The sequence below is a fragment of the Anopheles ziemanni genome, chromosome 2, assembly GCF_943734765.1.
Source record: "Anopheles ziemanni chromosome 2, idAnoZiCoDA_A2_x.2, whole genome shotgun sequence".
NCBI lineage: Eukaryota > Metazoa > Arthropoda > Insecta > Diptera > Culicidae > Anopheles > Anopheles ziemanni.
Window position 1 is genome coordinate 58,900,365 of NC_080705.1, and position 24,092 is coordinate 58,924,456.

Here is a 24,092-nt window from a genome sequence, read left to right on the forward strand (position 1 = left end):
TTGCTCTCAGCCAAAGAACAGATCGGATCAGAGGAGCATAATCGTACTTCAATGCTATGCAGCTAAGGGTCAGCGTCAGTAGGAGCAGATTGAAGTATTTGCCCTCATATTTTCGGATCAGAGCAGGTCATATACAACACAATATGATGGGTAACTTTACACGACGCTACACTGTGGCGTACTCAATATTATAATTATGAAATTTAATGCTTCAACATTACTAGTAACGGTGGTTTTGCCTTACAGCAGGATGTCCTATACGATGTGGAGGCAACAGTGGAGGTAGAAGAGTGGTAATTTCCGGTGCAACCGTTGTCTCTGTAGTTGGTTGATCGGTGGTCGCTTCCGGTTGATCCGACGTAGTCGTAGGAGTTTCAAGCGTCGTCGTGGGAGTTGCAAGCGTCGTAGTGGGTGTTTCAACCGTTGTCGTGGGAATTTCAACCGTCGTCGTGGGAGTTTCAACCGTCGTCGTGGGAGTTTCAACCGTCGTCGTGGGAGTTTCAAGCTCGGCTTCAGTAGTAACAGATACCGAAGGAGTGGTTGTCGTTGTTTGCTGAGTTTCCGGAGGTGTTGGAAAGAATTCAAAATCATTACGAATCGTCACGTCCGAGTTTGCTTCGATCCAGGCCAGGAAGGGTGTAAGGCGCGTGTACACAGCGGGCCAGTTGGCGTCACAACCGAGCCATGTTGTGAAGGAGAACACTCCGATCACGGTCTGATGTCCGTCGGCGTCCTGCACCGTCAGCGGACCACCCTGATCGCCCTGACACGGCGAACCACTGCTGGACGCTACGCACACGTGACTCTCTGCGATGCCTCCCAGAAATTGAAGGTTACAGGCTGTGTTGGTGGTGACCGCTCCATCAACGCGGTGCAGATTATTCAGGGGCAGTACCTCGGGCGCGTTCTGTCCCAGCGCACCCCAACCGCTGATGGTGGCGAGTTGGTTGGTGAACAGCGAGTCCGCCTGCCTCCAGTTGGGCAATCGTGCTAATCTGACGTAATCTGCAACAAAAACGATCGGTTAGCGATACGTGCGTTTGCTACTTGATTGATGTCGCCTGCACCGGATGTTCCGCGATAACCGGTTGGGTTCGTAGATTGGAACCGCTATCGACTCCTTTGACAACTTACTGGAGATGTTGGCTGGTCGGGATAGTTGTACCAAGGCCAGGTCGTTCAGATTTTGACTGGGAACATATGCCTGGTGTAGTATGACGGCGTTAGCCATAACAATATCCTCGACGTCATTCATGTTGGAAGCTCCCAGGAGCACCGTAGTTGAACCAGGACTATAGAATAAAAACGAGTAGAAAAAACGCTACTACCAAAGTAACCTTTCTTAACCGCTTCTAACTCACTTGACAAAACAGCTCGCAGCCGTTAGGACATAGTTTGTCGACACTAGAGTAGCTCCGCAAAACCGGTTCCCGATCGGCTGTTGAATCATCAAACCCACTGCATATGGAATCTCTTCAGGGCCAACAGGAATTCCGCCTCGGATGCGAGGAGTCTTCTGGATCGGTAGCTCTACACGTTTACCTGCCAAATTCACAGCCTCCAGGGGGTTAGCCGAACAAGCTGTTAAAGTTAGGACTGCTGATAGCAGTAGACACACGTGCAAGTTCTTCATCTTCGCCCTTTCGTATTGTTTCCGACCGTCCTTCGAATAACACCGGTAGCTTACGACTGAATGGGAAGTGGATTAGATTAGCGCGTTTTATACTGTCGTTGTGCAAATGTCCAGATAGGGTGCATAAGTAATGGAGTGGAATTGATTTGATAAAGTTCGTTTCGATAGCAGTTACTTTCGATGTTTTGTCGGTCGGTTTCAGCGGACTCACTTTCCTGTATGCAACGAAACATTTCGTTTGAAACCGGGCTGTTTGAAACATTTCATCAAAACAAATACATACAGAATTAATAACCATCCACAGATCTTTGGTTTAGGACTACCAATAAATTCAATTCCTACAGGTTTGAGTGAAGTTATCGAACATTACCTGTAAATGGTAAAAACCTGTGAAAACATTGTGCATGAAAACCATGTTTGAAAGTCGTTCGTCTCTGAGCTTTGTTACAAATGTTGTGGAAATTTGGTTTGGGAAATTTGGTAGACTTAGGTTTAGTCAATAATATTACAATAATACATTACACCTCCTGACCAGAATTCCAGGTGTGCTGGTTAAATAATATACTACTTGAATGCACTTGGTTGATCAGTCACTTACGTTCTAAGTAAGTTCTAAATTATAGATCGTTTAGAGCAAAGTTTTTCACTTTGGTAATTAGTTTAAAACAATTTACAATTCATTGTTTATTTTTCCTCTTGTTTATTTATTACAGGGCATTCGACTCAGTCGTATATAGCAAATGTGGACATTAGTTGTAAATACTATGGTTGATCCGAGACAGCCGAGCGCTAGTGCCGGTTAGAAAATCGGCCTATGAGCGCCGGGGCTCACCACCTCGACGGCGTGGGTTCGAATCCCAACCGAGACCGGACCCTCCCCTGTACGAGAGGACTGACTACCCACGTACAACAGGGAAACAGGTCTCGTAAGTCCTTAACGGGCAGGCATGACCAAGAGGTCGTTACACCAAGAAGAAGAAGAAGAAGAAGACTATGGTTGATTTACACAAAGCTAAGTTCATTTTTCAGTTATGATACAATTTTTTTAAATGATTTTCAAATGATTTGTTTAAAATGATTTCTATATTTTCTATTCATAGGTGTATGAATTCTTTTAACTATATAAGAGTATAATACTTTTTATGCAAGTTTATCTATGTTGATGAGTTCTGAGATTTTACTGAATTCAAGTTAGTAAGTTATCACCGAAAAGTTGATTTACGATCCGATACTACAATGGGGACAATACATGTGCAAAGACGCTCTACATCGGTCTTATTCTACTTGATGAGCAGATAAAAATGTGTTGTTTTCATTCAATAAAAGATAGTTCGTCAATGTCGTATATATTATTATTGTAATCCTATTGTATTGTTTGGTCAATCGCATGGCACTAACGGCAGATCCATTAAAAATGACGGAGTTAAAATATACCTAAAAAATGCACTCATGTCTTAAGACAGATGCTCTTTTACTGCTAGAATGGATGGCTTAATGAATCTTATCAATAGTCTACCACGTTAGATAATAAAACAAAACCAGTGTCAGAAGATTAGTGAAACATGCTGAATTCAGCAGCAATTTACCGAATTTAACCGACTTATCGGATGATAACGCACCTGTTTTTGGCTGCCACCGTGCAGCCGTTGTGGTGCGACATCTTATCAAACCGATCCTGGCGCATGGTATCGCTTTGGAGATCTATAGAGCAAATCAGTGAAAGGTTTCGTGAACTTCATGTTATCAGGGACTCCACGGTAGGCACCTGGAAAAACCCATGTCTCCAGATCAAACCCGTGTCTTCTGAGCGTGATGATAGTTAAACGATGTGTCCGGGTGATCTTCTTCCATTCTTCCGGGATAATCTTGTAGTCGAACACAGTGTCTGTAGATAAATTAGACCATCGTGGGATCATAAACCAAACCAAAGCACGTAGGAAGTTTATCGTTGACAAGGGCGGTTAAGGTTGCTCCTTGACCAAATGACGTCGACGCAACTACGCACACGTAACGCGCAGGCCGATCCACGGCTGTGGGTTTTATCAGGCGATGAAAATTATATCGCCCATCATTCGATCCGAATTCGATAAAGCGGTAGGCTAAGCTGGTCGTATGGGCTCGACCATAGGGTTAAAAAGCGCTTGCGTCGTGCGGTTGGCGCTTAGTTGGAGTTGATAGTCCCCAAGATGAAATCCCTGTTCGTGTTCGCACTGCTGCTGGTCGCCGTGACGGCGTACGCTACGCCCGACAGACGTGTCGTTGGTGGCGAGTTGGCCACGCTGGGCCAGTTCCCGTACACCGTTGGATTGATCACGCGTATCAACATTCTGCTGACGAGCCAGTGCGCTGGTTCGCTGATTTCGGCCAACTTCATCCTCACGGGAGGTCGTTGTGTGTCTGGGTAAGTAGGCTGGTGGCTGTTAGGGTGTTGTTGCCAAAGTGATCCGATACTAATGATCGTTGTCTCGTAGAATCCAGAGTGCTGTCGCTGTGCTCGGTGGTCTGCGCATCAACGACGCGAACGAGGCTGGTACCATCCGCATCACCGTCACGGACTTCATCATCCATCCGAACTACGAAACCGAGCCTGACATCTTTGATGTGGCGTTGATTCGCACGCCGCTGCCGGTGCCGTTCAACGACCGTGTGCGCCCCGTACGTCTGCCGAACCGTCGCCAGGTTACGGCTACCTTCCTCAACCAGCAGGCCACCGTTACCGGCTGGGGACGCTTCGGTCAGGGTACGGCCAACTCGGAGGAGCTGCGCTTCGCTCGCTCGCAGGTCATTTCGACGCTTGCCTGCCGCATCAGCCTGCCGACCAATACGATCCTCGACGAGCACGTGTGCACCGATGGTGCCACCAACTCACCGTGCCAGGGTGACTTTGGCGCTCCGGTCACCATCGTCGACGCCGATGGTACCACCACGCAGATCGGTGTGTTCTCGTTCATCTCGATCCTGGGTTGCGAGTCGGGCCGTGCCGCCGTGCACACGCGCATGTCCTCCTACCTGGACTGGATCGGCCAGAACTCGGACGTCGTGATTCGTGACGACTTTTAAGTGACCTTTCCTCCGGTTGCCGTTTGTAGGCGCACGATAAACGAAATGGAATAAATAGATTCTTACTCTGGTTAATCTTATCGGGGAACACTGGGGGATGGGGAAAATTTTTTTTCAACTTTTTTGTAAGAGGTCCAGAAGTTCCTCGAAGCCATCGGTATTCGGAAAGCTCCTCGTGCACCTGGGGCACCTGGGGCTGTCCTATCTTATCAGTACTTCAGTATATAGCTTTGATGGAAGGACTGTATAAAACTTCCACCAGAGGACACCAGCGGTGGTCAGAAGTGATCGAGTGTTACCCCTGTACGTACACAGATAGAGACGAGGCATACCAACCAGCGACAACATGAGGCAATTGTCGATAGCTTTGCTGATTTGCTTGCTCGGAGCTGGATCGTCGGTTTTCGGTAGTCCGGTTGAGGAACACCGGAATGGGCGTGTGGTTGGCGGAGAACTGGCTACCGTAGGCCAGTTTCCATACGCCGTAGGTCTGGTGACCCACGGATCGTCGATACTATTCAACGGTCGCTGTGCTGCTTCGTTGATCTCGGCAAACTATATCCTCACCGCGGCGAGCTGTGTACAGAGGTATCGATCAGCTGTGCGATCGATTATCCGGCGAAAGGTTATTTGATGAATGATACATCCACGTCCATTTCAGTGCCACCTCCGCCTTTGCCTACATCGGTGGGTTGCGAATGGATGACGCATCGGAACCGGGCCGCGAGAGGCTCCTGGTGGAACGGTTCGTGCTGCACTCGAGCTTTGTCGATGGTGGGGAGAATTTCGATGTAGCCCTGGCCCGGCTGCCGCGCAGTGTTACCTTCAGCGACCGCATTCGACCGATTCGGCTACCGAACAAGCGGCAGGTGCAGGCCACCTTCGCCGGGCAGCTTGGTACGGTGTTCGGTTGGGGCCGGTTTGGATCGGGCATAAGTAACTCGGCGGAACTGCGGTTCGCTAGGGCACCGGTACTGACCAACCTGGCGTGCCGTCTCAACCTGCCCACCAACACCATCTCCGATGCGCATATGTGCACCGATGGGGCGCTGGGTGGACCCTGCCCCGGCGATAATGGAGCACCGTTGACCATCGTCGATGCCGATGGTGTCACCACCCAGATTGGTGTGTTTTCGTTCAACTCGATCCTGGGATGTGAGTCCGATCGGGCAGCCGTATACACGCGCATGTCTTCCTATCTTGATTGGATTGGACAGAACTCGGACGTCGTGATCCGTGAAGACTTCTAACGGGGTTGGTTGGTTGAGACATTGTGATTTGTTCGGAAATAAAATAAAACTAGTGCTCGGTGTTTTGGTTTGTTGAAGAATTCATACATTTTTCACTAATTACGGAACAATGGCATCTGAATTCGCCTCAATCCAGTCCAGATAGTCGGTCACGCGCGTATGCACCGATGGCCAACCGCGCTCGCAGCCCCACGAAAAACTGTACGAATGGACGCCGATGAGTATCGTCTGCCCGTTTTCGGTAACCGTGACCGGTCCACCTTCGTCTCCGACGCAGGCTGCTCCGTCATCCGTCGAGGTGCAAATGTTCGTCGACCGCAGGTACAGTGGAAAGCTTACCAGGCAGCTCGTGTTGGTAATGACCCGACCGCGGAAGAACAGCAGACGTCGCACGGGCACGGGTTCACCGGTGCTCGATCCCGTTTGACCCCAGCCCGCAATGGTTGCTAGGTAGTTGTTGAACGAGTGGCCCACGTATAGGCGGCTCGGTAGTTGAGCGATCTGCACCCGTGGGGACAGTCCGACCGGACGGGAGAGTGTCAGGATGGAGAGGTCGTTCGAATCGAAGAAGCTGCTGTAGCTCGGATGTACCAGAACGGACGAAATCGTAATGAAGTCCTGCACCATGGTCATGTCGTAGGCGCCAAGCATGGCCGTGATGGTGCGATAGCTGGAGGGAAACGAAAGCCGTCAAACATAACAAACAGCGTCATTTTTGGTCAAACTAAATATTGAACTCCATAACTTACCCATCGACACAAGAGGCAGACGATAGAATATGCCTGAGGGATATCAACGTGCCACCGCAAAAGTACGTCCGCGATGGAAATGTCACAAGAACTCCGACCGCAAACGGAATATCGGTAGGACCCGCTTCGACGCCATTGTTGATGCGCCTCTGAGGTCCATCGTCTCCGATCAGCGGGTTGGCTGTCGAAAGTACAACCAACGTGCAGAGGATCACCACGGCCAGGAATCCAAACTGGGCCGATCGTTTCTCCATGATGATTGTACTCTGGACCGTGTGATACCTTCAACAACTCCAACGACTACAGCGTCCGTTGGTCCCGAACTGGTGCTTTATATTTACGCATGAGGGAATGGACCCTTACGGGTTTTCCCTCCCCCCGTTTCGATAAGATGATCAGACAGGTGCAATCTTGATGAAGATAGAGACAAGGGAGAAGCTTTATTATGGCACCGGGAAAACAATTTACTGGACAGTCATGTGCTCCATATTACTGACGAATGAGGGCGTCCGTGTTCAGCTCGATCCAGTTCATGTACTCGGTCAGACGGACGTGGACTGCGGGGCGACCACGCTCACATCGGGACGCCGTGAACACGTGGATACCGATCAGGAACGTCTCTCCGTTCTCTGTGACCGTCACCGGGGCACCTTGGTCGCCGATACAGGGTGCACCACCGTCCGTGGTGGTGCAGATGTGTGTACTACGGATGTTGGTAAGTGGGAAGGATAGACCACAGCTGAGGTTGGTGATGACGGGGCTACGGATGAAGCGCAGGTTTGGCATCGGTAGTGGCTCTCCGGTGTTGGTTCCGGTTTCACCCCAACCCGAGATGGTTGTGATGTAGTTGTTGAACGAATGTCCAATGTACATACGGCGCGGAGGGTTGATGATTTGAATTTGATCTAAAATAAGGGAGTTGGAGTTAACACATTGACAGATCGGTAATTGACCTTGGTTACTTACCGTTCCATCGAGGCTGCCGGGCCAACGTAAGGATTGCGATATCGTCCCTCTCCAAGAACGAACTGTAGTCCGGATGGACGCGAATGTGTGAAACCGGCACAAAGTCGGACGTACTAGCGATGGTGCTCGCACCCAACATTGCCGTGATGGAAGACTGACCATTGACGCAGGAGGCGGCCGTTAGGACATGCGTCGGCGAAATCAGGGCGCCTCCGCAGAAGTTCGTACCGGACGTCAGCGAGATCAGCAGTCCAACAGCCCACGGCACGTCGGTTGGGCTGGCGATTTGTCCATTGTTAATGCGCCGATCTGGAACGTCGGCGGCTGAGCGGATCTCCCCCGAGGCGGCAACTATGGCCGCCAGCAGTAGCGCAGCGCAAAACTTCGACATGCTGTTGTTGGTAATAACGGCAGCACAATGAGTTGCGGGGCCAGTCGGTGGGGTATTTTTCTAGAGGCTGCTCGGGAAGTCTATTTCTTTACCGCAACGAAACGATTTAGGGCTGATCGTAATCAACCAATGGCAATCTTTTGGGCTTGGTCTTATCAAGCGTGATTAGCAAAAACTTGCGTTAAGGAATCGCTGCAACAACACATCAGAAATATCACACGACAAAGGGTTTTAGCGAACGGTTGTGTGTGGGTGATAAAAGAATTGGCTGGAGTAAACAAAATCACCATCTTGTGATTCGTGGGGGAGAAGTGGTACATTGATATCCAAACAACGTCAATGATGTGATTCTATCGTAGATTAATACGATAATATACTATAAGGCGAGGTGTTTTCTGTGAGTAGGTTCTTATTTTTTGCTTATTTACTTATTATTTTCATAATACATTTTTTTAACCCAGACAGACTACATTCAATTTTAAACGATGTACAAAAACTGAAAAAAGGATTTACACAGGAAGAGGTTCTTCTACCCTCCATCTAATTTACCATTACTTAGTTTACCATCAAAGGTAAAGGTCTACCAAGCAACAGTTATTGAATAAATTGGGCGTAAAGATTATAGACTTTATTCGTATTTCTGTTTATATTTTTTATGTATTTAACTTTTCCCTACTATATTTCAAAATAATTAGAACAACCCAAATATTTTGTTCATAAGAATTTTGCAGATATTTTCTCGGTATATCTAGATATTTGAGAACTTCAGCAACGAATTTGTTAACAAAAATCTCTAAATAGTAAACTTTGAGTAACAATAAGTAGTAACAAAAACAATGAAGATTATTTCAATGGTTATCCAACGACCGATCAGAAACCGTTCATGCCTTTCGAATGCTTCGTACAATCGGTATTACATCTACAACAACATTTATAACTGGAAGAAGGCTAATTAGGTTACAAGGTCTATTTGAAGAATGAAATAGCTGAACGACGAGTGAATGTGGAAACCATTCAACACCTGCGTCTTTTATCTCGCATATGGTCCACTTTCATTAAAAGAAAAATAAACTCACAGATTACCGTGAGATTCTGCATACGCAATTAAACTCCCCCCGGGGGTGTATTGTACAGTATGATAATTTTTATTGGGCATTACAATCTTATCGAAAAATCACTTCAAGAAAACTAAGACCATGCAGGTGAAGTGAATGTTAAAACAATTGGAGAAATCCATTCCGGTAATTAGTTCCAACGTTGGAGTGTGCCACGAGAGACATGCGAGTCATTGCCTTTGGTTTGTGTTTGCTCGTTGCCGTACAGGCGGCAACGATCACCCGCCCGGAGGATATCGATTGGTCGACGGTTCGTTCGATCCGTGAAAAGTCCACCTATCCTCGTTCAAATGAAAATCGCACGCCATACGATCCACATGCCGATCGGTCCCAGCGTATCATCAATGGTGTAACGGTGGCTCGCGGTGACATTCCGTATGCGGCCGCCATCTTGATAAGTGAAGAATTTGCCACCTACTTCTGCGGTGGTGCGCTGATTTCGGAACACTTTGTCCTTACTGCTGCCACGTGTGTCGATGGGTAGGTACAGGCGGGTGGGATTTTGGTTGGAGAATCATTTCACAACTACGATTTTTGTCCTTCAGTGATAGAGAGCTTTCGATCACGGTTCTACTGGATGCGGCACAGATCAACCAAGCTGGAGAATTCATCGCAGTATCGCAGATTATAGTGCATCCATCGCCTAGCAACAACGACATCGCTTTGCTCCGATTGAATCGAGCGGTACGACTTAATGGTAAATACGATATGGTGAAGTATAAAAGTACCCTTGTCTGAGTCTAACGCTTCCCCGTTCTTTCAGACAACATTCGCCCTGTAACGCTTCCGAATCGTCGCCAGCGTGGTATGACCTTCGTTAATCAGCTCGCTTCGATCTCCGGCTGGGGCCGCACGGCGTCGAACACTAATGAGGCGCTTCCTCTGAACAATCTGCGCCTGGTGCGTAACCACGTGATGAGCAACTTCAACTGTGGCGTTTCGTTTCCGTTCCAAATCAACGACCAGCACATCTGCATCACCGGCGACAGTGGAAGTGCCTGTGCGGGTGATGAAGGTGGTCCACTAACCACCGTGGACGTCCTGACCGGGCGTACCTTTTTGATCGGACTGTACTCGTTCACGTCGTTCCTTGGATGCGGAATAGGGCGCCCATCAGTGCACACACGTATCACGGAGTATCTCGATTGGATCGAGGCAAACTCCGACGTCGTCATCATGGATAACTGGGACTAGTACTAATCCTAAATAGTCATCGATAGTTCGCCCATGAACGTTGGGAAATAAAAATAAGAATTACTGCAATCGTTGAATTTATTTGTTGCGATTTTATGCACGAATATTAGCGCCGGTGTAGATCTCGATCCAGTTGAGGTAATCGGTGACACGGGTATGAACCGCCGGCCAGCTGCGCGTACATCCGCGCGAGTACGTGTAAGAGTGGATAGCGATCACCGTCGACTGTCCATCGCCTTCAACAACCGTTACTGGACCACCTTCGTCACCCTGTAAGAAGAGAAATATGTTTGCTTTCAGAGCAGAACGATTTTCGTAATGCCTTCGTTGCATTACTCACCACACAAGGAGCGCCTCCATCGGAGGACGTGCAAACATTCGAGGAGCGCAGGTACAGCGGGAAACTGATCGTGCAGCTAAAGTTGGAGATGACTTGGGAGCGAACTGAACGTAGCTGCTGCATCGGCAGTGCCTCACCGGTGTTGGATGCCGTCTCTCCCCAGCCGCTAATCGTGGTCCAAACGCTGTTGAACGACTCCCCGACCTGGGAACGGCGCGGAAGACGTGCTACTTGAATTTGATCTAAAATGAATGGAAAGAAGTAACGTTTCACGTTAGTACTCGGGGTTCGGGATATGGTCCGGCCGTTCGTTTTGTTTACCGCCGAATCGTGGTGCGCGGCTTAAGGTCAGGATGGCAAGATCGTTCGACTGGAAGAACGAACTGAAATCGGGATGTACTCGCACATGTTCTACGAGAACGAAGTCCTGAGCCCGCGTGATATCGCTGGCACCGAGCAGAACCGTGATCGATGAATGCCCCTCGACGCACGTTCCCGACGTAAGAACATGCGTGCGGGATACCAGCACACCGCCACAGAAGTACGTGCCATGGACCACGGAAACCAGAACACCTACGATGTACGGCACATCGGTTGGGCCGACGACGACGCCATTGTTGATGCGTGAGCTCTTAACGGGCGGTGGTAGGGCCTGCACTGGCTCGATGTTCGCCAAAAAGCGATCGACAAAGCTGGACGCCCGATTGGCCTTGAACTGGGGACTCTCCTGCACTGGACGCACCTCCGCCCAGTTGATATCTTTGAGGCTCGTAATGGTCGCCTGCGTGGCGGCCACGCCTAGCACTAGCAGGACTATCGACGCTGATAGGAACTTCATCGTTACCGGACGCGACAGACTGAGCGTGGATTAGCTGAGCATGGGTGTATATATGGAGCCATCAGCAATCATAAGCATACATCCATTGTGTTGATAATCTTATCGGTACGTGGTTTCGGTTGAAGTTTAATTCATAAAGACCTCAGCTCCCCCTTTCGACGTCAGTGACGCATTCTTTCAAAAAATTGGCCCAACACCAAACAAACTCAACGGCCAGGTGTTTGCTACAACTGATAAGAGAAAGGAATGATTTATTCCAGAATTCCGTCGCACATTCGATTGTTTGTCAAATTTTCGTAAGGCTCACTGGGATCCAGTCACTGCGTCGCCGTGGCCCTCACGGCTCAATTATGGCATCCGAGTTTTGCTGAATCCAATCAAGGTACTCCGTAATGCGTGTATGTACCGACGGTCGGCCACGATCACATCCGAACAGGCCGGAGAAGTGGAAGGAATGGATACCGACGAGGAACGTACGGCCACTCTCGGAGACGGTCACTGGACCACCTTCGTCTCCCTGTGAAAAAGGAAAGGATATGATTGAAAGTTTTGAAACGAATGAACGATCAGACAATCAACTGAGCAATCGTACATTGCACGCTCCACCGTTGTCGGTACGGGTACAGATGTGCGTTCCGCGGATGAACGTGTGGGACAATCCACAGACAAAGTTGGTTGTTACGGAGTCGACGGCGAACTGTAGGGCTTGCGTGGGAATTGGCTCATTGTCACGGCGTCCAGTATTGCCCCAACCAGCAGTTGTGGCCGCCCAGTTGTTGAAGTCAGCGTTGACTTGGCTGCGGCGTGGTAGGTCCACCGGACGGATCGTGTCACGGATCGGAGCTTCGTGGGCAAGGGTCAGGATGGCGATATCGTCCCGGTTGAAGAAGGAGCTGTAGTTCGGATGCGACAGGATGCCCGTCACAGCGATAAATTCCTCGACTCGGGTCATATCGGAGGCACCTAGCAGAACAGTTAGAGTGTTGGATCTGGAACGAACAACCATTCAAATAGTCTTCAAATATGTTAGTGGCACAATTGGGTGGGATGGCCTTACCCAGAAATGCACACGGCCGCGGTGAGAACATGGCGGCGAGAGATCAACACTCCACTGCAGAAACTATGCGACGATGATCCGGAGATGAGAACACCGGCAGCCCAAGGGAACTGAGTAGGACTCGCGATCTGTCCATCAGCGATACGCGACGAGCGAACTTCGTCATCCGTTAGAGGCGGAAGTCCTTGCTTAGCCCGGATGGCGTCCGTTTGCTGGAGTGTACGCACCAGCGTCCAATCGATCGTGCTTGGATCAACAGCGATTCCATTGACCGTAGTCAACACGATGGACACTAGGAGCAGTATCAACTTCATATTGAATTTTAGCAACCCTGGTTTACTTACAGCTCTATACCACTGGAGTGTAACTGTGCGACAGGCCACCAAAGTGTGCCCATTTTATTCGTTTATCATATCTTGATCACTGAATGGGTGCTTCTGTGACGCTGTTTTCTGTGTGTCTGTGGTTCCCTTATCGATCAGCATGATAACATCATCTTGCTCCTTCCGTAGCAGTTGTTGATAAGGAAGCAAACACATTATGAAAAGACGACTTTTTTTAATGAACAGACGCGCATTTAAAGGGGCTTGTCGCTCAACATCCTGTGTGGTGATATGCTTAACTAAATTGTAACCTTGAACGATATCTCTATTTGTCCTTACATCGCTCTTGCCGAGTATGCTTGTGTTTTCGTTCAGTTCGAAGCTTTCTAAAGCTTTTCCAGCGATTGTATGCAAGTGTCGAGCTTCATCGTACATGAATCAAGTTTTTAAATACACACGGAACAAATTGTCTCAATTTTAACTCATCCTGTATTTCAACATCATAAGCGTTAGGAGTACTCATTTAACGAAATATCGAAACGCTTCATCCGAACTATTGATAGGTTTTTCGTTCGAAAATTATTCGTTTTCTAAATTTCTAAAACTAAAGCATAATTAATCACTCTCCTTTACTAGTGTTAAATGTGTTTTAAATTGTCCACCGATACTTCAAAGAGGATGTCCGATATTAAAAATCAATGCTCGAATTTTTTACATGCCCCACACGGATATGAAGGAACGTTCAAAACACCTTAGGTAATCCATCTAAAATCCAGCATTTTTTAAAACTACACATTTAAAAGTGCAACCGAGCGTTATAAAGTTCCGAGCATATGGATTTAAAAAAAACCATAGTAAATGGAAGAATGCATGATTTGGTCATACAGCTGATAAGATATTTGGCCAATTTACTTTGAGTCAACCGTTCATAAACAGTAGACTCTCGGTTGTCCGAAGCAATGAACAGATAAACCGATTCCCCAAATAATCCCCACAATGATCGCAAAACAAACAAACAAAATAATTCAAATCAACACCCACCCCTTGTGCTGGGGAGCAGTGTATCGGTTGACGACGACGAACTTGAGGTAGTGCAGGAGTTTTGTTAGTTCGGCACTGTCGTAACTTCGGACACCGTAAGTTGCGAAACTCGGAGGTGCATTTTTCAGGAGAATCCTACCTACTATGGGTTCCACAAACTCCTGAAGTCCAGATGGCTTCTCCCACGCTTGAAGTGCGCATTATACCGCACTCTGACAAGACCAGTTTTCCTCTATAACCACGAGCTAGCTGAGTTGTATGGCGGGCCGGTCATTCTGACGGTGGCGAAGGCTGGCATTATCCGTTGGATGGTGCAAGTCGGACTTATCCCCCACCAAGTACGTGCTCACTTGCTACCCGTGAGATGACGATGAGCCCAGCGAGCTCGGTGGATAGATCAAGTTTAGCAGAACATGAGGGACATCGGAAGCGACCGGAAAAAAGGAGAGAAGAGAATTCAAATCGACGTTTCAAAAAAATGTTTATAAAATACAGAAAGTGACACAGCACAGAGAAGTTTTATAGAAAGAGCCATTGATAGTCGGTGCATTTGAATGAACTTTTTTAACTTGTTTTCTAAACTTTACCATTAAATGTGGGTGCATCAATACAATAACAAAAGAATACGTGTACATGGAACTATAGTGAATTATTCTTCGTAAAGGCTATTGGCTTCGTTGTCAATATAGACGAACCGAGCTGTGTTGGGATTACGAAACTTAGGTACAACGCACGCCCCTACGATAATTGATATAGAAATTGACTGCGATTCCGTCATACCACTTGTCTATTTTGCGATTTTGCAATTCCTTCTAGTAAATACTCTTAAATGTATTTCCTCCTCCAGGGTGATGCCATGTTCGCATGACCTGGCGATGAGATGAGCCGCAGGACTTAAACAACCCATTAACGAATACAGTAGGTCCCTGCTTTACGCTAATGTTTGGGACCAAACGCTATAGCGTATGTCGAGTTTTAGCGTATTGCGGATTTCCTCTGCCATATCGTTTATACTTCATATCGAAGAGTTGACACTGAGAGGAAACCGCTTGTTTAACATATCTTCTATCCAAATCACTAATAGGTGTTCCATTTCTTCTATTAACTCATTACGTTTCCAAGTGGCCATACTCCGTTTGCAGAATTCCACAGAATATCTTTGCTTTGGATAATGGTACGCACTGTTGATTGTGGTCGTGTATTGATTCAGGCCGTGTGTAATTCAGGTCGTTGCAGTTTTAAAAACTTCACTCTACCAAACAAAGCAAAATTGACTAATCAGAACTCAAGCTGCAACGGTTAACCCTTCTTCTTCTTCTTGGCGTAACGACCTTATTGGCCATGCCTGCTCGTTAAGGGCTTATAAGACTTATATCCTATGTGTACGTGGATAGTTAGTCCTCTCGCACAGGGGAAGGTCGAGGTGGTCAGCCCTGGGCGCTCGTGGGCCGATTTTGTAACCGGAGCTCCCGCTCGGCTGTCGCGGACACTCCATATTCGCAAAGAACGATAAACGCTACGAGTTGTCATTTGTAAAAAAATCGCGTATTGCGTATTCGCGTATATCGAGTATAGCGTACTGTGGGGATCTACTGAAAAATCCATTTCTTATACGTTATCAGTGTAGCAGCCACGGCCTATTCGTTTTATCAAAATGTATTTTATCAAAATGCTACTCGTGAAAGCATTCGTTTGCAGGCTAAGATAAGAAAATCTGCGGCTCAATAGGTGTTGTATGCTATTGAGCTGAGATCTAGATGGTTTATTGTCTCATAGCTTATGTATTTACAAAAGTTCTTTTGATGACGCTCTGTAGAAGCTTTGCTGAGAAAATCTCTACAAGCCCCATACGTTGCCTCACTGTTTTACTGAATGACTGCATCCGAGTTCTGTTGAATCCATCCCAGGTACTCGGTGATACGGGTATGCACAGCGGATCGGCCACGATCGCATCCGAACAGTCCGGAGAAGTGGAACGAGTGAATGCCGACGAGGAACGTGCGGCCACCCTCACTGACTGTCACTGGGCCTCCTTCATCACCCTAGAGAAAAGACGGTACAAACAGGGTCATTTTACGAAGCACGACATACAGTTTTTGATTGACTCACGTTGCATGGGCCTCCGTTGTCGGTCGAGGTACAAATATGGGTATCGCGGATAAACGTGTGCGACAATCCGCAGACAAAGTTGGAGTTGACTGAATCGACGGCAAAGTACAGATTTGGGATGGGGATCGGTTCGTTCTCGCGACGACCCGTATTGCCCCAGCCGGCGGTCGTGGCAGCCCAGTTGTTGAAGCTATTGCCCACATCGCTGAAGCGAGGGAGTTCTACCGGACGAATCGTATCGCGGAGGGGAGCCTCATTCGACAACGTCAGAATGGCGATGTCGTCCCGGTTGAAGAAGGAGCTGTAGTTCGGATGCGACAGGATGTTCGACACCGGGATGAACTCCTCAATGCGGGTCATGTCGGATGCGCCCAAGAGAACGGTAAGCGTTGGTGATCTGCAACAAGCAATGACAATCGGTTGAACATAGTCAGATCTCATTCGCATAATGACCAGATATTTCAACACTCGTTCTCACCCAGAAATGCACACGGCCGCGGTGAGAACATGGCGGCGAGAGATCAACACTCCACTGCAGAAACTGTGCGACGATGATCCGGAGATGAGAACACCGGCAGCCCAAGGGAACTGAGTAGGACTCGCGATCTGTCCATCGGCGACACGCGACGAACGAACTTCGTCGTCCGTTAGAGGCGGAAGTCCTTGCTTAGCCCGGATGGCATCCGTCTGGTGGAGGGTACGCACCAGCGTCCAATCGATCGTACGTGGATCGACGGGACTGGAGTAGGCCACTCCCAGCACGTAGGCAGTCAACGCAAGCACAACGAACAGCTTCATAGTTACCTCTTCGCAGGACGACAAGCAACTAGGCCAGTCACCATCGTATGTTACACGTTTTATAGAAGGGCTATAACGATTGGTGCCGATTAGATTTGCCAAATCTCTACCCCACACGTTGGCCCCAAGCCGTGTTAAAACATCGTGAGACTGCTTTTGCCATCAGACACCCTTGGAAAGCCCATTTTTGCTTTCGATAAGATAGGTTACAGCTACCGTTTATCGCCTGTTACTAATAATACATTTATTGGGTGTTTAATTGATTAACAGTGATATTTGAGATTGAACGAAAGCTTTGTGTATTTGAAATTTAATTTCGGTCTATATAATGCTGTTTTGTTGTATAAAATTATTCAACTGTAGAAAATGGCAACACCGGAAACTCCGTTTCAATTATTATATTTAATAGTTTTTTTTCGTATTCGCAATGACAGAACTGCCAATTTGAGGGAAATTAACGGACTTTTATATTTTTCGATTGCTTCGAATATTTACGCACGAATGACGACGTCGGTATTGGCTTGGATCCAATCCAGATATTCCGTGAGGCGTGTGTGGACCGACGATCGGCCGCGATCGCAGCCAAACAATCCATCGTAGTGGAACGAGTGGACACCGATGATGAACGTTTCGCCCCCTTCCGTCACCCAAACTGGACCACCTTCATCACCATTGCACGGTCCACCGTTGTCAGTCGAACTGCAGATGTTGCCATCGCGGATGAAGCTGTGCGAAATGCCGCAGACAAAGTTGGACACAACTGGACCGGTGGCGAACAGGAGCCGCTGCAGCGGGATCGGCTCGTTGTCACGGTTTCCAGTGTTACCCCAACCGGCTACCGTCGCAGGCCAGTCGTTGAACGTGAACGCCGTATGGTAGCGACGCGGTAAGTTAGCCACCTGCACGGTTGGAGTCAGGTTAGCCTCGTGGGACAGCTGAACCAGTGCGATGTCGTCTCGATTCAGCAGGGAGCTATATCCTGGATGGACGATGATGTGCGAGGGAATGTTCAGCACCGGAATGATCTGCTCGATACGGGTCATGTCCGTTGCCCCTAGCAGCACGGTGAACGAGTTGGTTCTGCGTGATCCAAAATTGTCTGATTAGCACAACATCTTCAATCAACATCACCTCCCAAATCGGTTCTCTTACCCCTGTACACAGGCCGCCGCTGTGAGGACGAATCGACGTGAGATCAGGGCTCCACCGCAGAAAGATCGGCTGGATGTTCCCGAAATAAGGATGCCGACGACAAAGGGAAACTGTCCCGGAGCCGCAACCTGTCCATCGCTGATACGTCCCGATGGTGGTGTTTGTACGTCAATGGCCATGCATACCGCGATAATACAGCTGACCACCGCACACCACACGCTGGCAGTGCTAAACGCCGACTTCATGGTTTACTATTTTTTCCTTCCTTTTCTGGCTCAAACTCCGTCCGTACGATGCGCGGTCTGTGAACGCACTACGAGTTTAGATTTTCTTAGGTGTCCCTTGGTACCTCAGGGAAAGCGAGCCCCATTAAATCCCTCAAATGTTCTCCCAACCCCCCACAAACAAACGCACAAAGTGATCAGGCGAAAGGTTGCTGATTCCTTGTTTTATTACTTCTGGCACCGATAAGATACAGAGGGGTAATTTTGGGACGTACTTAATCCGGTTAAAGTGCGCCAATGACGCACTTGGTTAACGACGCACGTCTTCCTGATTCAAAGCGATGCCTTCGGTTATGTTCGAATGATGGCGTTCGAATTGGCTTCGATCCAGCTGAGGTAGCTCGTGAGTCGGATATGGACTGCCGAACGGCCACGATCGCATCCAAACAGGCCGCTATAATGGAAAGAGTGCATGCCGATGACGATCGTTTCGCCAGCGTCCGTTATCGTGACTGGACCACCATCGTCGCCCTGAAGGGAATAGGTATCAGGAAAATAACAGACGATCATGCTGGTTCAAAAAAAAAAAAAAGATTACGATTAAAGAAAACTTACGTCGCAAGGACCTCCATTATCCCCGGAGGTACAAATATGGTCGTCTCGAATGAAGTTGTGTGACAGGCCGCATACGGTGTTGCTGATGACCGGAGTGCGGATCGAGTTAAGATTAGGTATGGGGACGGGTTCGTTGTCACGGTTGCCCGTGTTACCCCAGCCGCTTACGGTGGTTCCAAACCCATTGAACGTGTTGCCCACGTGTCCCCATCGTGGCAGATTTGCAACCTGGATGTACTCATTCAGCGGCGTCGCTCGGTCCATGGTAAGGATCGCAACGTCGTCACGGTTCAACAGCGAGCTGTAGTTAGGATGGATAAGAATGCTTGCCACACCGATGAACTCCTGAATTCTGGTCATATCACTTGCCCCCAGAAGCACTGTAAGAATGGGTTGACTGTTGAGGAAAGTAAAAAAATTGATACAGGTCAGGCCTCCCAAATCAACCTTGTTGAATTGTTCCTTTACTTTGAAACACAGCTTGCCGTCGTAAGAACGTGTGTTGGTGATATCAAAATGCCGGCGCAAAAGGCATGTCTATTAGAACCCGAAATCAGAATACCGACGATAAAGGGAACCGCTCGTGGATCGGTTTCTTCGCCACCGGCTATTCGCGAGTTGGGTTCTGCCGAATCGGATGGCGATCCGATAGCAAACACACCGCCTACGGCTAAAGCGGACAACAACAGTACGACCTTCATGGTTGTTCAGTCAGCAGAGTACTGGGGTTCATGTTGAGAGTGCTTTGTTGAGCATCCGATAGAGAATTTCGAGGGAGCTGCTGCAAGATAACGATATCGTTCCATGCTTGGTTTTAAAAAGATAACTTTCTTATCCTCTAGAAGTCTAGAGGTTATCATTTTTTCAGTTGCAAATCATGAAGAGAGGCTTGCCTAGTGTGTTTGTGGTTTTGTGGAATCCCCGGTCACATGCGCCACAAGTGAGGCACTATCCTTAGCGCGGGAGATTTTACAAATGCATGTAATTCTGCCGTTGCTCGAAAGGACATCACTTATCAAACTATGTAATTAGTAGTTTCTAAATTATTTTAAGGAATATTAAAAAAAGAAAGTTACTAAAATTGATGTACCGGTGGGCCATAATAGAAACAAGCTAGACCAGTTGCAACAAGAATGTTAAATAGTTACTTTGCATTAGCATAGCAAGTTTATCGATTATGAAGACAGAGAAGTGTGAAATAGGGTAATTTTTTTAAATTCTGATTGCTATGGAGCTTCCAAATAATCTCTATTTTATCTGATATGCGCATGTGCCTTGAAACCTGCAGCGTTAAAAAGAAAAGCAAACGTTTTTTTTTCAATTTTAATATTATTTTCCAATTAAAGTCCCTTGTACAAAGCCTATTCTTAGTTTTTGTTGAATCGTTCTGCTAGGTATCAGAATAATGATTTGGGGCTTACAGAGAGTAGTATTTTCGATCCTCCACCATAGAGTTAATAGTTTAGCTATTTAAGCATGAAAATCGAGACAGCAACGTAACTTTATCGGCAAATTGGTTGTTAAGCTACCAATTTAAATTATGACCAAGGTGTTTGCAGTATGTTCAATTTATCTCGGTTTGTTTTCGCCAAGGTCTTTGAACCGGTAGTCGAAGCGGTAAACAAATTACCGGTTAGGTGCATCCATGCAACTAATTTCCTCGTAAAGTAGATTAAATGATAAATTCTTAACTTGGAAAAGTTGTTGGTCTAGAATAGACCTTGCATTTGAGAGGTCTACTGTAAAAATTGGTGAAAGGAATAAAAAGTTATTACCAACAAAGGAATCATTTATGCAAAGTTATTTGCAGCTTGTTTAATTCACCTTGGTCATTTACGCTATATGTTTAGGCTCCACCAGACGACCGCAATCTTTCGCAACAGTCGGATGTCAGATTCGCAAGTGTTTCTGTTGTTAAATAGAAACCAAAGTCATTCAACAGACATGTCGCAGCATACCATGTAACGAGCCGAAAACCGTGGGAAAATTTTTGACAGTTAAAATATTATCGATAAACATATAACAGGAATACCTCGTTAAACAATTAGCATCTTCATTTTTGAGAAGAAAATAAACCAGACATCGTGAACAAATCCGATAAAAATTGGAATGGGTTTTAAATCATCAATCATAAAAATCGGTTGAAAGAATCAATAGTTATTATCAAATTGGATTTTTTTTGCGTTTCAGTAATCGAGGTTTATCAACCTTGTTCCCGGTAGAGTGCTGTCTCTTTTCCACACAATTAGTTTTCTCAAAAACTAGAAAGTATGGATGGATCCATTGTTCTACAAAGTTGTTTGTTTTGAAAAGAATTTTCATTTGAGGGGTCACATGTGCAAATCGGTTAAGCGATCATGAAGTTATTAACCAATTTGTTATTTCAGCAGAAAATACGAACCAAGGTATCTGTACCTTCGTCCCATTCACAAGTTTATTTAATAAACCTCGTTTCGAGGTCGAATCTTTGTTGTGTCAAGATGTTTGTCAGTCTGTTGAAGACCTCCGTCGGAGCAGGTTGGGCAGAAGCGTGCGATAGTTGGCTTGCGGGACCGATATCGCCAACGGCGATTTTTGCTCCTTCCTTCCTCCATCGAGTTGGTTTGTGTAAGTGCGGTTGCTAAGTTGCGTCGAATGGAAAGGAAAGAAAGTGAATAGTGAATTGCAAGTGCGTTATCAGCAAACACAAGCTGATTGCGGTGGGATGCTGCGGTGAGCTGTGATGAGCTAAATAATCCTCCCGTCGTTTATCTTTATCGTTTTTTTTTCTCCGGTCTGTGCACATACAACACACACACACTTGGTGCGGGGTGTGTGCGCTTTTGTTGCCGACCGTTGCTGAGCGGATTTCATAGTGCAATATAGAACGTCAAGTGTTGGAAGAAGTGTTGGTTTGTCTGGTGAAATATTGAATGAAAATCGAAGCATCCCGCGGTGGATCGTGAAGAAAGGAATCAGTCGTATCGTCCCGAGGAAGATGTGAAGTGCGCTGGTTGCCATCTTTGCTAGGAAGGCTGTTCTTGGGCTTCTCTTTGTTTGGTGCGTGTGTGAATGCGTGTCGGGCATCTCGCTCGCACCGATACACTTTCGCTCCGGCGCACTCTTCACTGTCCGTGCGCTGGCTCGCCGGAGTGAGTGAGACAGCGCGCGTTTGGCGAGTGAGTGAGCAGGCGTTAGTCGGTAATCGATAGCCCTCGTTGGGCAGGTGAGAGTGCGAAAGAGAGAGCAAGAGCTTAATTTCAACAACAACAACAAAAAGCCGAGAACCGCGTGCGTGTGAAACAGAGAAAGGAAGCATTTCGAGAACAGCACGGGATCAGAGCTGTGGAAGCTGCGAAGAGAAGTCGGAGTCGTTGTGTTGGATATACCGACGGTAAGTACGACAAGGAAGGACATGCGTTAAGTGCGGCGGCTCCTACCTCCAATCCCCCATTTGCGCCTCCCCTGCGAAAAGGTTGACTCCTTCCTCCACCAACAAACCCCAACGAAGCCGTGGGGGGCTAAAACGCGTTATATTTTCGTTGCTGTATGTTATTTTCCAATGCACAGCATGCGCATTCGGTTGCATTGCTATGCGGGAGAAGACAAACTCTTTTCCTCCGAGAAGCGATGAGAATCGCCATCAAGCGGGCCGGGAGACATTTGGCACACAATAAACCGTCCATTAGTTCTGTTGATGGAGGGCGATCTTCGAAATGAAACATTACAAAAACAAAGCATAAATCCGTGTCTAGCAGTTCTTCGGAAATGAACCTTTCCATTCCGCTTGGAGCAAAGTGGTAAAGAAGGGACAGTGACTTTGAACGCCGGGGGAGAGTAACAGCGAAATGGGGGAGCATATCCTGTAAGTAGGTTCATAAATTGTGGCCAAAACTTTTCCCTTTGAACCGCGTTGGCAACTCTCCTTTGGGGCGGAAAAAAGGAACGAAACTTGTATGGCCCTTATGATCCTAATTTATGTACGTTCTAGAGCGAATATTATTTAGAACCACCTCCATCCAACTTGCCCCACAGTACACGCTCACCCAATAAACATTCGAAGTGGTTCGTGTGGATATTTTTAACCCTTTGGCGAGTTGGGCCGTTCGAAATCTCGTAAAAAAGTTACCTGATTATTGAATGTTAATAACAGTATAAATTCTGATGTAAAAGGCTTTGTTCTAGTTTCATGTATTTCGTTTAACTTTGTATGGGTTATGTTAATTTCGCATTGTAATAAATCAGTTCTTGCTCGAGTGATTTAGAAGCTTCCTTTTTTTTTACTTTTATCGCCTTCCGGTTAAGGTTGAAAACGCTTCTTCATTCACACATAATTCAGTTTAGACCTTGAACCGAAACATTCTATCGAATCCATCCACCGGTTCGCGCCACCTTCCGGTTGAACGATGGTTCGTCATCTTCAATCTACGGTGTGTTCAGTTAATTGGTATCACATTTACGATCCCATTGCTGCTCAATGTGTCGTGGTTCAATAAACCTGTGTCGGTTTTGTAGGAATTCTGTTACGTTTGTGTCCTGTACAATGAAGGCTGTTCCGTAAGATCATGAGTTCGGTTTGTAGACCGAGGAAGTTATTAGAGGTTTTCGGGACCATTAAAATCTGGCAATAAAGCCGACTTACGGATTTGAAGGGTGTTTTTGATGAGCCAGATTAATTTCTTGGGTGTAATTTCGAGAACGTGCTTGAATATATGCATGAATGTTATTTACGAATCCATCACATCATTCTTCCAATAACATTTTTTAATATGATTTATGCCCTACGATCTTAGTATTTGTATCTTTTTGATTTATTCGCATCACTTCATGCTTCTAATTCGAGTATGGAAACTTTCTTCAAAACGCATTTCTCTAATATACGTTATGCCTTTGCAAACGTTTAATCTTGGAGTGCGTGTTCTTTTGGCAAAATATTAACGCTAAACGGAAACCACTTTTCTTTTTGCATTACAGCTCATATTTGCACCCGTGTTTTGCATTCACATTTTTTGTAAATAAAACCAACCGGCAGACACAATTGATTGCTAAACTCGATCCAAGCCACGTACCGGGTAGATGCACACTTTTGAACAATTTTACGACCTGATTGACGTTAAAAACAAACGAAATTTACCCATTAAGAAAAAAACACGAGGTTCGCAAGAAAAGAATTTGTTTTTCTTCACACACTTTGCCGGCTGGTTATCTAAGAGGACGTTTTTATCAACAACAAGGCCAAACGTTTGCGAATGAATGGC

The 24,092-nt window shown here is 46.9% G+C and overlaps 10 protein-coding genes across 10 annotated transcripts; 3 read left to right on the forward strand and 7 right to left on the reverse strand.

The window, feature by feature from the left end:
* Positions 1-220: 220 nt before the first annotated feature.
* Positions 221-1,633, reverse strand: LOC131293972 (transmembrane protease serine 9-like). Its single transcript, XM_058322021.1, has 3 exons — positions 1,362-1,633; positions 1,135-1,292; positions 221-1,005 (listed from the first exon to the last, which is right to left on the reverse strand). Exons 1-3 carry the CDS (start codon positions 1,631-1,633, stop codon positions 221-223), a joined length of 1,215 nt encoding a protein of 404 aa, XP_058178004.1.
* A 2,186-nt stretch (positions 1,634-3,819) lies between these two features.
* LOC131280956 (collagenase-like) lies at positions 3,820-4,693 on the forward strand. Its single transcript, XM_058310202.1, has 2 exons — positions 3,820-4,034; positions 4,105-4,693. Exons 1-2 carry the CDS (start codon positions 3,820-3,822, stop codon positions 4,691-4,693), a joined length of 804 nt encoding a protein of 267 aa, XP_058166185.1.
* Positions 4,694-5,039: 346 nt separating this feature from the next.
* On the forward strand, positions 5,040-5,943 carry LOC131293973 (collagenase-like). The gene is made up of 2 exons (XM_058322022.1): positions 5,040-5,281; positions 5,355-5,943. The coding sequence occupies exons 1-2, from the start codon at positions 5,040-5,042 to the stop codon at positions 5,941-5,943; spliced, it is 831 nt and encodes a 276-aa protein (XP_058178005.1).
* A 99-nt stretch (positions 5,944-6,042) lies between these two features.
* Positions 6,043-8,049, reverse strand: LOC131293974 (uncharacterized). The gene is made up of 4 exons (XM_058322023.1): positions 7,659-8,049; positions 7,186-7,597; positions 6,693-6,974; positions 6,043-6,613 (listed from the first exon to the last, which is right to left on the reverse strand). Exons 1-4 carry the CDS (start codon positions 8,047-8,049, stop codon positions 6,043-6,045), a joined length of 1,656 nt encoding a protein of 551 aa, XP_058178006.1.
* A 1,278-nt stretch (positions 8,050-9,327) lies between these two features.
* LOC131293975 (collagenase-like) lies at positions 9,328-10,358 on the forward strand. The gene is made up of 3 exons (XM_058322024.1): positions 9,328-9,644; positions 9,710-9,861; positions 9,928-10,358. Exons 1-3 carry the CDS (start codon positions 9,328-9,330, stop codon positions 10,356-10,358), a joined length of 900 nt encoding a protein of 299 aa, XP_058178007.1.
* A 93-nt stretch (positions 10,359-10,451) lies between these two features.
* LOC131281786 (serine protease 1-like) lies at positions 10,452-11,536 on the reverse strand. Its single transcript, XM_058311137.1, has 3 exons — positions 11,020-11,536; positions 10,699-10,940; positions 10,452-10,628 (listed from the first exon to the last, which is right to left on the reverse strand). Exons 1-3 carry the CDS (start codon positions 11,534-11,536, stop codon positions 10,452-10,454), a joined length of 936 nt encoding a protein of 311 aa, XP_058167120.1.
* Positions 11,537-11,873: 337 nt separating this feature from the next.
* LOC131281197 (collagenase-like) lies at positions 11,874-12,907 on the reverse strand. Its single transcript, XM_058310457.1, has 3 exons — positions 12,594-12,907; positions 12,129-12,525; positions 11,874-12,053 (listed from the first exon to the last, which is right to left on the reverse strand). The coding sequence occupies exons 1-3, from the start codon at positions 12,905-12,907 to the stop codon at positions 11,874-11,876; spliced, it is 891 nt and encodes a 296-aa protein (XP_058166440.1).
* A 2,915-nt stretch (positions 12,908-15,822) lies between these two features.
* Positions 15,823-16,864, reverse strand: LOC131281331 (collagenase-like). The gene is made up of 3 exons (XM_058310657.1): positions 16,545-16,864; positions 16,067-16,463; positions 15,823-15,999 (listed from the first exon to the last, which is right to left on the reverse strand). The coding sequence occupies exons 1-3, from the start codon at positions 16,862-16,864 to the stop codon at positions 15,823-15,825; spliced, it is 894 nt and encodes a 297-aa protein (XP_058166640.1).
* Positions 16,865-17,355: 491 nt separating this feature from the next.
* Positions 17,356-18,261, reverse strand: LOC131293976 (brachyurin-like). The gene is made up of 2 exons (XM_058322025.1): positions 18,017-18,261; positions 17,356-17,944 (listed from the first exon to the last, which is right to left on the reverse strand). The coding sequence occupies exons 1-2, from the start codon at positions 18,259-18,261 to the stop codon at positions 17,356-17,358; spliced, it is 834 nt and encodes a 277-aa protein (XP_058178008.1).
* A 330-nt stretch (positions 18,262-18,591) lies between these two features.
* Positions 18,592-19,556, reverse strand: LOC131293977 (chymotrypsin-like). The gene is made up of 3 exons (XM_058322027.1): positions 19,324-19,556; positions 18,856-19,252; positions 18,592-18,771 (listed from the first exon to the last, which is right to left on the reverse strand). Exons 1-3 carry the CDS (start codon positions 19,554-19,556, stop codon positions 18,592-18,594), a joined length of 810 nt encoding a protein of 269 aa, XP_058178010.1.
* Positions 19,557-24,092: the final 4,536 nt, after the last annotated feature.

Bases quoted from the DNA above. Each gene is read 5' to 3' on its own strand.
- LOC131293972 (XM_058322021.1), bottom strand. From the start codon at position 1,633: ATGAAGAACTTGCACGTGTGTCTACTGCTATCAGCAGTCCTAACTTTA. The intron at 1,293-1,361 runs GTGAGTTAGAAG...TTTATTCTATAG, and splicing joins GCTGCGAGCTGTTTTGTCAA to TCCTGGTTCAACTACGGTGC. The intron at 1,006-1,134 runs GTAAGTTGTCAA...TTTTTGTTGCAG, and splicing joins CCGACCAGCCAACATCTCCA to ATTACGTCAGATTAGCACGA.
- LOC131280956 (XM_058310202.1), top strand. From the start codon at position 3,820: ATGAAATCCCTGTTCGTGTTCGCACTGCTGCTGGTCGCCGTGACGGCG. The intron at 4,035-4,104 runs GTAAGTAGGCTG...GTTGTCTCGTAG, and splicing joins GGAGGTCGTTGTGTGTCTGG to AATCCAGAGTGCTGTCGCTG.
- LOC131293973 (XM_058322022.1), top strand. From the start codon at position 5,040: ATGAGGCAATTGTCGATAGCTTTGCTGATTTGCTTGCTCGGAGCTGGA. The intron at 5,282-5,354 runs GTATCGATCAGC...CGTCCATTTCAG, and splicing joins GCGGCGAGCTGTGTACAGAG to TGCCACCTCCGCCTTTGCCT.
- LOC131293974 (XM_058322023.1), bottom strand. From the start codon at position 8,049: ATGTCGAAGTTTTGCGCTGCGCTACTGCTGGCGGCCATAGTTGCCGCC. The intron at 7,598-7,658 runs GTAAGTAACCAA...CCCTTATTTTAG, and splicing joins CCGGCAGCCTCGATGGAACG to ATCAAATTCAAATCATCAAC. The intron at 6,614-6,692 runs GTAAGTTATGGA...GTTTCCCTCCAG, and splicing joins TCTGCCTCTTGTGTCGATGG to CTATCGCACCATCACGGCCA.
- LOC131293975 (XM_058322024.1), top strand. From the start codon at position 9,328: ATGCGAGTCATTGCCTTTGGTTTGTGTTTGCTCGTTGCCGTACAGGCG. The intron at 9,645-9,709 runs GTAGGTACAGGC...TTTGTCCTTCAG, and splicing joins GCTGCCACGTGTGTCGATGG to TGATAGAGAGCTTTCGATCA. The intron at 9,862-9,927 runs GTAAATACGATA...CCGTTCTTTCAG, and splicing joins TCGAGCGGTACGACTTAATG to ACAACATTCGCCCTGTAACG.
- LOC131281786 (XM_058311137.1), bottom strand. From the start codon at position 11,536: ATGAAGTTCCTATCAGCGTCGATAGTCCTGCTAGTGCTAGGCGTGGCC. The intron at 10,941-11,019 runs GTAAACAAAACG...CATTCATTTTAG, and splicing joins CCGCGCACCACGATTCGGCG to ATCAAATTCAAGTAGCACGT. The intron at 10,629-10,698 runs GTGAGTAATGCA...CTCTTCTTACAG, and splicing joins ATGGAGGCGCTCCTTGTGTG to GGTGACGAAGGTGGTCCAGT.
- LOC131281197 (XM_058310457.1), bottom strand. From the start codon at position 12,907: ATGAAGTTGATACTGCTCCTAGTGTCCATCGTGTTGACTACGGTCAAT. The intron at 12,526-12,593 runs GTAAGGCCATCC...TGTTCGTTCCAG, and splicing joins GCGGCCGTGTGCATTTCTGG to ATCCAACACTCTAACTGTTC. The intron at 12,054-12,128 runs GTACGATTGCTC...CCTTTTTCACAG, and splicing joins ACAACGGTGGAGCGTGCAAT to GGAGACGAAGGTGGTCCAGT.
- LOC131281331 (XM_058310657.1), bottom strand. From the start codon at position 16,864: ATGAAGCTGTTCGTTGTGCTTGCGTTGACTGCCTACGTGCTGGGAGTG. The intron at 16,464-16,544 runs GTGAGAACGAGT...TGCTTGTTGCAG, and splicing joins GCGGCCGTGTGCATTTCTGG to ATCACCAACGCTTACCGTTC. The intron at 16,000-16,066 runs GTGAGTCAATCA...TCTTTTCTCTAG, and splicing joins ACAACGGAGGCCCATGCAAC to GGTGATGAAGGAGGCCCAGT.
- LOC131293976 (XM_058322025.1), bottom strand. From the start codon at position 18,261: ATGAAGTCGGCGTTTAGCACTGCCAGCGTGTGGTGTGCGGTGGTCAGC. The intron at 17,945-18,016 runs GTAAGAGAACCG...TGGATCACGCAG, and splicing joins GCGGCGGCCTGTGTACAGGG to AACCAACTCGTTCACCGTGC.
- LOC131293977 (XM_058322027.1), bottom strand. From the start codon at position 19,556: ATGAAGGTCGTACTGTTGTTGTCCGCTTTAGCCGTAGGCGGTGTGTTT. The intron at 19,253-19,323 runs GTAAAGGAACAA...TTTCCTCAACAG, and splicing joins ACGGCAAGCTGTGTTTCAAA to TCAACCCATTCTTACAGTGC. The intron at 18,772-18,855 runs GTAAGTTTTCTT...TATTCCCTTCAG, and splicing joins ATAATGGAGGTCCTTGCGAC to GGCGACGATGGTGGTCCAGT.